Source organism: Bos taurus, chromosome 23 (assembly GCF_002263795.3).
Source record: "Bos taurus isolate L1 Dominette 01449 registration number 42190680 breed Hereford chromosome 23, ARS-UCD2.0, whole genome shotgun sequence".
NCBI lineage: Eukaryota > Metazoa > Chordata > Mammalia > Artiodactyla > Bovidae > Bos > Bos taurus.
The window spans coordinates 17,899,671-17,910,771 of record NC_037350.1 but is presented as its reverse complement, the minus strand read 5'-3'; the positions used below and the strand labels follow the sequence as shown (position 1 = coordinate 17,910,771).

Below are 11,101 nucleotides of genomic sequence, written 5' to 3'. Positions count from 1 at the left end.
TTCTTACAAGTATCAAGTTTAATAGAAAAGAGACTTTTTTATTCTCTATTAAAAGTATCGAATGTGTTAAATTTCAACAAAATGAAAAGTTTTCTGGGAAAGTATAAAATACTTAAATTTAGTAGATTAATAAATGCAAAAGAAGAAATACATTTTAAAACAAAAAACTTTTTTAATTTTAAAAACATACTAATAGCCACAAAAGAAACTGGAGTTATCAATAATTTATTTCCTAAAAAATGTCTGAACTCAAAAGTTTTATAAGCACAGTCCTTCAATTTTTCATGAAACAAATCACTCTCATGCTATAAGGTAACAGCTTAATATACAGTAAAATATATACAGGTATCCTATTCACTTTATGGAGCTAGCAAAATGCCTAACTCAAAACCTAGACGCTAGCCCAAAAGCCCAAACTCTCATGTAAAAAGGCAATTTTCCTAAATAAAATATTAGCCAATCAAATTCTATAGTAGCAATAGGACAGTCACATTTTAGAAGAAATGGATTCTGAAGGACATCGCATATTTCAACGCTAGTCTTCCCAGGGAAACTAATGTAAAGATAGAGGATGCATGGTTGGCGAGTGATAGAGGATGCATGGTTGGCGAGTGTAAGTCTACAATCACTGCAGTGTAATTTTTTTTCTTTGAGACTGCTTTTTCTTATCTCACCATTATTTCTAATATTTCAAAGAGGGCTCTCACTCATAGTGGTGGTTTCTTTTGGGTCTTCATCACTTTCATTTCTGTGCCAAAGTTACTGAAACTTGAACATGCTTTTGATCACTAGTTTTAACACCACCACCAAATGATCGCATGTTTAAGAGAATACAATAAAAGTGAATGTTAAAACAGCCACCCAACATTGCCCTCAGAGATGTTGGTAAAGAATCCCAGGCATTATGGGACAGTAACGAAAGACACCGGCGCGTCTGCTTACTATGAACAGACAAGGCTGCACTGCTAAGGGCCAAAACCATGAGCAGCCGACAGAGCTGAACTGCCAGCTTCGAAATGATGCAATTCTTGGTCACTTTTTAGGGTACAAGTACGTGCATTACTTCAAATTTTGAGAACAAAGTAACTACTATTTGATCAGTTATTTTTAAACCATGTAACTCAAGCTCACCTAAGAAGTAAACTAATCTTTAAAAAAAAAAAATCTTCTTTACTTAACTGACCTAAGTCCAGGAGTTCAAAGATGGTTAGAAAATCTATCAAAGCATCATCAACAAATCAAATGGAAAAAAAAAAAAACTCAACTGTATGATCTTAAGAGATACCTAAAATGTGTATTTGACAAAATTTCAGAGCTATTTCTAATTCTTTAAAATCTAAAAAGAGGGTATTTCCTTTCTAAAGAAAATAATATCTGACTCAAAACAGCCAACCTAAAGGTAAAACACCATGGACATACCCATTAAAACCAGAAATATAATGTCTACCACCACCATCATCATGATTATTGAAAATTTCAGCCACCAAAACGTGCAATAAAAATTAGAACTATTAGAAGAAACATTATCATTATCCATAGAAGATGTCAAAATATTTCCTAAAACAAAACATGTGAAGTTCTTGAAAAAAGCACTAGAATATGAGGTGACTAAAAAAAGTCAAAGAAGTGACTAGATATGAAGAAAATACAAATATATTTATAAAGACTACAGAATCATTACTGCTCAAATTCTTCCAACCTGTCTCCATCAGGACTGGCCCCACCCTAGTTTGAGTCCCTATTGTTGTTTGCCTGGATTACTGCACCAGGCTCCTGTGTTTAACCAGCTTCCTTATCTCCAGCCTGGTGAGACATATCGTATACCCACAGAATAAACCTGATTGTGTCATTCCTTTGCATAGAATCTTCTCCTAGCTTCTCATCACAGAGTAAGATCCAAGTTCCTTACCACTGCCTCCTGAGTGGCCCTATCCAGCCAGGTATCCCATACAAATGCCATTGTTAACACTCAAGTCTCACTGTCTTCCTTTCTGCTCCTCAAACACACCAAAGGCGCTTTGTGCTGGCGCTTCACTCTGCTGGTATCGCTCTTCCCTGGAACCTCACAAAGATGGCTCCTTTTAAGATGCCAAATACAGCTAATTTGGTCTTCCTAGAGTAGCCCCTCAGTCACTGTGTCCCGTCACCCTATTTTAACTCTCTCCATTGAATCTAAAGTTCATGATTTGATACGTGCCCGTTTGGTACTTATTGCCATTAACGTCACCTCTGTGAGAGCAAGAACTTTGTCTTAATAACACGTCATCTCTAAAACTTAAATTTAAGTCCTGGTGTGTAAGAAGAGCTTTCTTCTTCCCTGCATTTTCACTGTCAGTCATTCTCAATAGACTGTAAACTCCACAAAACCGGAAGGCTGTCTATCTCCAGGACTCAGACACTGGCTAGACAGTTAACAATATCTGATGAATGAATCCCTCATCTGCTCCCTTTAATCCCTAGCAGTCTAAGATTAAGCAAACTTTTTTGGTGAGTCCAAGATATCACTGGTTTATTTTGAACTTGTAGCCAAATAATGATTTCATATGAATTATTAGTTAGATCTTTCTACCTCTACACACTCCCCAAACTCTACACTTGTGTGATTGACTTGTTAAGATAAACATTGAGCTTTAATAAAATTTGATAGTATGGTTGGAATTAATCTTTAAAATACCTTTGTCAAAAAAACTATTTACAAGACAATAACAAGTCAAGAAAAATTAAATCTTTTGAGTCCTAATCTAGTCCTATCTGTGTAAGTAGCTGGGCAGAGAAGAGACCTGCCGATAGTTATACTGGGGGAAAAAACAAAACTGAGGTATTAAGAAGTTAACCTTTCTTGTCAGTGTATAGAGAAATGATCATCCTATGCAAAAATGGTCAAAACTAATAAAGCCACAAAAGGACTGCCTCTTATGGATTTAAATTAAGACACTGGACTGCCATTTTTATTATCCAAGAGTTACTCCTTAATTATGACACACAGTATGTATCTGCTGCTTTGTGGGCACTCAAAGTATCTACTTCAAACAAAGGCTACATTCTCAATTGTTTATATTTTGTTTTTATTCAAGAGTTTACTCACAGGCAGCACTTTAAAATCAGGCTTTTAAAATTAAAGGTCAAAACTAAAAAAATTTGCAAATAAGACACTGCTAAAAGAATGATCGTCTTAATAATTTAAACCCTAAAATGTCCTGTGGAGTTAAAGTTTTTACACATAAATGCATAAGATTGGTATCATTTAAAATAAACAATCAAAAAACCACAGATGGTGGGCAAATTTGTCAATGAAGATAAACAGCAGTTTCAGCCTTCCAGGGTCTGAACACCAGCAATTAATTCAGCTTGTGAGAGAATATGCTTCAGAATTTGGCCTTTAAAGTCTCTTTTTCCAACAGCAAATCAGCATATCTATGCTGAAGTTCCTTTTCTCTTTCCTGCTGTCGCTGAACATCTTCTTTTAGACACTTGAAGAAATAAAAACATTAATTATTTCATAGGTAAGCGCACTGAAAATTAAAAATATCTTATGGTACTTTATAATCTTACAAACAGCTGAGTTAGGTCAACACTCTCAACAGTTAAGTATTCCCCAAAGAGAAATAAAAATAGCAACTACTTTTGCTAAAAAACCCAGTGCTGTGGCCACTCTTTGATTTGGTCATACATGTACCAGCATTTGTAAAATCTCTGCTATCTCAAATAAATAAGCCATCACTGTCCTATGAACATCCACCATGCACTTAAATAAGCCCTGGCTGCCATTTATCTGGGCATAGACTTTCATGCACATTTGGCAAATAAAGTTAAACCAAATCCGGCCAAAGGAATTTGATGCTTTGGGATGACTAGCTATATTATATTCTCAGCATTCTAAATTACAAAACAAAAAGACATCGGTTTAATTACCTCAGAGAGCTGTATGAATGGGATGCAATTAAGTTTTGGGGGGGAAATCATAGGGTTACTTATTTCATAGTGTTTCTACATGGAAAACAAAAAATTAGTAAAGGAAAAGCCTCTGTATCCACAATGGCCTGGCCTATCCATCTACACACAGGTCACTCTAGATAAGTCAAAAATTGTAGGCTTTCATTGAAAAAAAGCCAGACAATGTCACATGCAAACGATAGCCTCCACAGGCAGGAAAAGAGGGAAACCCTGATTATTCTTCAGAGCTAAGTAGGGCTGCAAGGCAATAATGGTACCTCTAGCCTCCGGGGAATAGCAGAATCTTCATGTTTCTTGAGTTCTTCAAAAGTGCGTAACTCCAAGTAAGCCTGCTCAATCTGGTCCCATAAGTCATTCAACTGTTTCATGAGCCCCATCGCGCGAGACTGGTAACCCCCAAGCAGAATTTTCATCTTCTTTTCCATCTTCGCGGCTCTCTTGGCTTCTGTTGTCATGTGGCCCCTGTTTATCTGGGGGCCAGGGGGAGATCGTATCATGAGAAAAGCAGGCTCAATAACAGGACAAAAACGGCACGACCGCTCATCTACTGCCTCAAAGCAAAAGGACAGCAGATGCGATCCCCATCTCATCACCTATGACATTTTTCACACAACCAGAGCAAAGCCACCTGGCCTTCCCAGGAGCTTGAAGGGCTACAGTCCATAGAGTTGCAAAGAGTCGGACATGACTGAAGCAACTTAGCATGCACACGGAGCAAAGAATCCTAAAATCTATATGGAACCATATATGCCAGACCCAGAATGCCAAAGCAATCCTGAGGATAAAGAACAAAGCAGGAGGCATGACCCTCTCAGACTCGGCAATATTAGAAAGCTACAATAACCAAAACAGCACTGGTATTGGCACAAAAACACAAATGGATCAATGAAACAGAACAGAGAGCCCAGAAACAAACCCATACACCTACAATTAATCTTCGACAAAGGTGGCAAGAATATACAATAAGGCAAAGACAGTCGCTTTGGCAAGCGGTCCTGGGAAAGTTGGACAGCCACAAGTAAGTCAGCCACAAGTAAGTTTTCTGAGTGAAATCAGAAAACACCCTCATGCCTTATACAAAAATAAGCTCGAAATAGCTTAAAAGACTTAAAGATAAGACATGATACCATAAAACTCCTAGAAGAGAACACAGGTAAAACATTCTCTGACATAAATCATACCAATGTTTTCTCAGGTCAGTCTCCCAAGGCAATAGAAACAAAAGCAAAAATAAGCAAATGGGACCAAATCAAACTTTTAAGCCTTTATAGAGCAAAAGAAACCATAAGCAAAATGAAAAGACAAACTAAGGACTGGGAGAAAATATTTGCAAATGATGTGACTGTCAAGGGCTTAATTTCCAAAATATGCAAGCGGCTCACATAACTTAACAGCAAAACAAATAAAAAATTAAAAAATGAGCAGAAGACCCAAACAGACATTTCTCCAAAACAGACTTACAGGTGGCTGAGGGGCACATAAAAACACTCATCATCACTAATATTAAAGAAATGCAAATCAAACCTACAATGAGGTACCAGCTGGTCAAAATGGCCATCACTAAAATGTCTACAAATAACATGCTGAAGAGGGTGCGGAGGAAGAGAGCCCTCCTCCTACACTGTTCGTGGGAATGCACGCTGATGCAGCGCTATGGAAACAGGATGAAGGTTCTGCAAAAGCTGAACACAGAGGCGCCATGCGATCTAGCAACCCCACTCCCGGGCACACATCCGTGACAGAATCCGGATTCAAAAAGACACACGCACCCTTACGCTCACAGCAGCACGATGCACAGCAACCAAGACATGGGAGCAACCCAAATGTCCACTGACACATCAACGGATAAGACGATATCGTACATCTGTATCTATACACACACACACACACACACACACACACACACACACACGACGCAGTACCCCTCAGCCACTAAAGAGTGAAATGATGCCATCTGCAGCAACATGCACGGACCTAGAGACTATCACAGTGAGCAAAGAATACCGCTTTCATATGATCCCACTTTTAGGTGGAATCTAAAATATGACACACATGAACTTACCTATGAAAGAGAAACAGACTCACAGACATAAAGAACAGACGTGTGGCTGCCAAGGGGGAGGGGGTAGAAGAAGGACGGACTGGGAGTGTCGGGTTAGCAGATACAAAATATTATGTATAGAATGGACAAATAACAAGATCATACTCTATAGCACAGGGAGCTATATTCAATACCTGTTATAAACCACAATGGAAAAGGAAAAAAAAAAGTACATTATTCTTATACTTCAACTACCATAATACAAAATTAGGCTTAAGGAAGGGTTTCTCTTACACTTGAACAGTTTTACAGTTTAATCCCAAATAAGTTATTCATAATAACTTCACCCATGATCCAAACTCAAAGCAGGCTTGAATTTCACAGTATGGGGAAAACTAATTTCTACCTCCAAAAATAACTCCTGGTATCATTAATCCTGAGGCTGGCAGTTTTGGGGGCTGGCAGCGATATATCTCCACCATCTGTATCTCAAAAATGCACTTCTATATATTATACATCAAGCACATTTAAAATAACTGAATAATACTCAATTAATATACCACAGCTGTGATCAAAACAATCCCCTCAAAAGTACAAAATTACTAGATTATTTTTATAAAGTTATAATCGTAAACTTGGCATAAAACCCATAAAGGAGAGAATATCACATTTGGCAACAACAACAAAAATGTTTTTAACTTTTGAGGAGCAAAAAGACTCCATAAAATTAAGAGAAATAACAATTTTCCTATTAAATATGTACAGTGAGCACAAGTGGGTTGCCTCTCAGATGATTCTAAAATTAGGTGAAAAAAATTTTTAATATATATATTCAAAAAGAACTGGAGAGGGACACTTAGCAGAAGGTTTCAACAAAATTCTAGAGCTGCTACAAGAAAGCCTCAGTTTAGAGGGTACAAGGAAAAGTTGAGAGGCAGCAGGCTGTGACGCAGAATTCCATCAGTATAACGCCTTCTCTGGGTGTACATTCTACATCCAACAATGTCCTCACTTCACCATGATCTGCAAACACTTGTTTCCAACAAACAACACTTGTAACTGTGAGGTCAAAGCCTCAGGAATAATTATTAAATCTGTATAAATTTCTTTGTGTCCATTTCTCCTTGCAACTTCTTTCCTCTCTCCTACCACCCTCCAAGCTGATTCCATCAAGTGACTTCTAAAAGCAATCAAAGCCAAGTAGTTTCCGGATAACATATACCCAAATGATACTCTGTAATTCACAATAATATAATTGAGAGTGCCCTGTAACAAGGGAGACAGTGTGACAATTTTTTTTCTGAAATACTAAATGTGAGGGTGGGAGGCGGTAAATAAGTAGAAGTGGTACCATGGGAAAACACTGTCAAATAGACAACACTGATTAGAAAATTGTTCATAGGATGTTTCCTTCAATACTTAGAAACGATATAATCACCAAAACAAATATATAGCTTTCCATTAAACATTCACTTCAAAGCATTACGTCTGATATAAAAATAAACATGTCAATCTCAATGCTTTTTTTTTTTTTAGAATATGTAAGAAGAGCAAAAAATGCCATGTTCCCCAAAATATAAAGTACACTTCTACTGGAAAAGTAGTACTTCATACCTATCCATCTCCAGGTTACTTTATTGAAGCCAAAGTCAAATAAGCCCAGGGCACAGGGGGTGGCAGGGAAGGGACATGTTTTATGTGTCCCTTAAGAATATGAGATGGATCGAAAATTAATTAACATAAAGCTTATTTAAAACCATTCCTATCTTCAACATTTTATAAAAGTTAAAATAAGCTTTTATTCCTCTGCAATGCACTTAAAGACTAAATCCATTAATAAATAATGTCCTTTATAAAAGAGCCATTTTCCTCAAACAGATAACAAATTAAAGTGAGTTCCACAGCAAAGATACATCTACTAAGAGTCAGGAAATACTGGAACAAGTCAGTAGTGCCATGGAGTGAAGTGAATCACTCAGCTGTTTTGAGTTGATGTAGGTTATTTAACCTCTGTATTTCCACTTCTCCATCAATAAAATGGCAGTTATCACTAAAAGTTACGATATAAAGTACAGAAAAGCCGTTAGCCACCCAGTAATATCTGGCACAAAGCAAGCAGTCAACAAATGTTAGCTCTGATTCCAATTATTATAGGTACTAAGAGGTTAACCATTTTGCTCTCCTCTCTAATGGACCAAGGGACTATGGATGACAGTTTAAAACCCTCTTTTAAATTTCAACTTTAATTTTAAAAATGACAGAGATCTCTTCCTGGAAATAAAGCAAGGAAAAGACAGCTGTTTCTTAAGTGAGCAGTCTGCCTCTTTAGGACCACCACACCAAGTAACAGGTACTAGAGTACATCTTTTTAAGCCAATGCTCTTCAACCCCAGCTAAACTTAAAAGGGGCTTCCCTGATAGCTCTGCTGGTTAAGAATCTGCTGACAATGCAGGAGACCCCAGTTCAATTCCTGGGCCAGGAAGATCCCCTGGGGAAGGGATAGGCTACCCACTCCAGTATTCTTGGGCTTCCCGGGTGGCTCAGCTGGTGAAGAATCAGCCTACAAAGCGGGAGACCTGGGTTTGATCCCTGGGTTGGGAAGATCCCCTAAAGAAGGGAAAGACTACCCACTCCAGTATTCGGACCTGGACAATTCCATGGACTGTATAATCCACACGATTGCAGAGCCAGACATGACTGAGTGACATATGTATGTATGTAAATTTAAGAAGTTAACTGTAGAGTTTTAAAAATCTATCACTGCAGAGACTCTTATTTATATGGTCTCAGACTACTGTATTTTTAAAGCCCCTAGATGGCAGGAGGCAATCAGGATGGAGAATTCTGTTTCAGCCACTGTCATTACTGAAGCTAGGTGTCAGCTGTTTTCTCTTAACTAGGCCTACCAAAATGTCCTCATTTCCAATAATAAGTGAACTAAATCCATAAGTTAGTTGCAGCAAATTCCTGATACTATAATTCAGTGTGTTCCAAACATAGCAACATTAGACACTCCAGTCACATGTGGATTCAAATACACATTCCAAAAACCTTAACAGCAAAGAATTTCAAATTAATATATGCAGTGCTTTTTTAAAAAATTAGTCACACAAATTATCATTTTCATCGGCTAAGATAATTCAATTAGCTATACACTGCATGCCATGGAAATTCAATTTCCAATTTGGTGTAACAACATAACACTTAGGCTCAGAAAGTGTTTAATTAGTCATCAAGGCACATTTAGCATGACTTATATCTGGGAATTACCTCACCTCACACAGTTGAGTCATTTATTATTCCCAAAATACCAAAGATTTTAAAACTGCAAAGCTTCCATTTAATGTGAACAATTTTATTTAATTTAGCTCAAACTTTATTAAAGTCTTCTGGCTCAAATACTGTGCTAAGATTTCAAGCAAATATGGAAATAAATTATACAAAAAATTAAAGTACAGAAAAAAAAATTTAGTCAATTAACTATATGAAAGTGTCAGTCGCGTCAGTTTGCAGCCCTATGGACTGTACCCTTCAGGCTCCTTTGTCCATGGAATTCTCCAGGCAAAAATGCTGGAGTGGGTAGCCATTCCTTTCTCCAGGGATCTTCCTGACCCAGAGATGGAACCCGGGTCTCCTGCAGTGCATGCAGATTCTTTACTGTCTGAGCCACCATGGAAACCCCAAATAACTATATGTTAGTACAAAAATATAAAAAAGAAATATATAAAGTATATGTAAATATACCTTAAATGTAAAGAAAGGAATATAGCTTTTAATATTCAATTCCAGCTTATCTTACATCTGCCATCTGATCATTAAAATGTAAAGGACGATATCCACATATCATAAAATGCTCGACCTATGACTGCTCAATACATTTTAGGACGGGAAAAAAAACTAACCTATAAAGTCTGGCCTTTTTCTAGCCAGTAAATCTCAAGCATGAACCACACACGCATACATGGAACACATCTACCTTGAATCAGCCCCAGCTCCCTCACCCCACACTCATATACAGAAACAACATTAAAGTCCAACAGAGCATAAAAACTTTTTTAAAAAATACACAGAATCAAGAAGAACCAGGCTCTGACTTAACCAGATTAATATTTTAAGCCCTTTTAAAAAATACAACTAAGCGCTAGCAACTGCCCTGAAGGACAACTTATTTTCAACAGAAAAGTACTGGTTCAGGGAGCTTATATTACTTCCTATAGGTGATTTACCAAAAGTTCTTCCAAAATCTGATTTCAAACCACTGCATTTACAGTTCATTTACCAAAAGTTGTCAAAAGTTTTTTTTCAAATCCTTAACTGCACTTAGAGACATACTTTAAAGTCTTCTTAAAACAACTAACAAACTTAGTAACGGAATTAGGATTAAATGCTTTGTTCACTTGTCACCAGACAAGCCTCCCAAATATGGTTATAATGGAAGTTTGTGCTTAAATATGTATCAGCACAAAATTTCTAATGATTTTACATAAAGTTCACTATAACTATTAGCATTTTAAAGTAAGACAACACTGGATATAATTAAAGCTGACTACATCCAAAATGAAAGTGTAAAATTCAATTCAAGAAGAGATGAATGAATATATATCTACATATAAATGTATAGGGGGACCAAGCTGACGAATTTCATGCATCATAATTCTGTTTTACAATATGATGTCTGGAATTTGTTTCAAACAGCGGGGAAGGGGAAATGACATGAAATAAGAGTGGCTACGAGCTGATGGCTGTCACAGCTGGGTGACGACACACTAGGACTCATTACTCCAGTCTACTTGAGGGTGTATTTAAAAATTCCCATAATAAAAGTTTTTTTAAAATTCAGTGTCTACTCCAAAGGATAACTATTTTGTTAAGACTATACACCACAAACCATGAAACATCAATATAATGTAAACATTAAAATGTAAAAGTATGTCAACTGTCTCAACATGCCAAAATGTACAAATGAAATGTTAAAATCCAGTTATGTAAAATTCATTTCTACGAAACAAAATCTGAGCCTTTAAGTATTACTCAAATCTCTCTCCTAAAATTGACCCATGTCTCGTATTTCAGACATTCATCAAAATTTAAACAGCAAAAACTTA

At 36.9% G+C, this 11,101-nt stretch overlaps 1 protein-coding gene across 1 annotated transcript in view; it reads right to left on the bottom strand.

The window, feature by feature from the left end:
* Nucleotides 1-3,046: 3,046 nt before the first annotated feature.
* CDC5L (cell division cycle 5 like) overlaps nucleotides 3,047-11,101 on the bottom strand; it is a 40,475-nt gene continuing 32,420 nt past the window's right edge. Inside the window, exons 15-16 of the mRNA NM_001076542.1 lie at nucleotides 4,212-4,424; nucleotides 3,047-3,470 (exon numbers count right to left, since the gene is read on the bottom strand). Of these exons, the coding sequence (NP_001070010.1) occupies nucleotides 3,366-3,470; nucleotides 4,212-4,424 (318 nt within the window). The 3' untranslated portion in view covers nucleotides 3,047-3,365. The remainder of the gene's footprint in view (nucleotides 3,471-4,211; nucleotides 4,425-11,101) is intronic.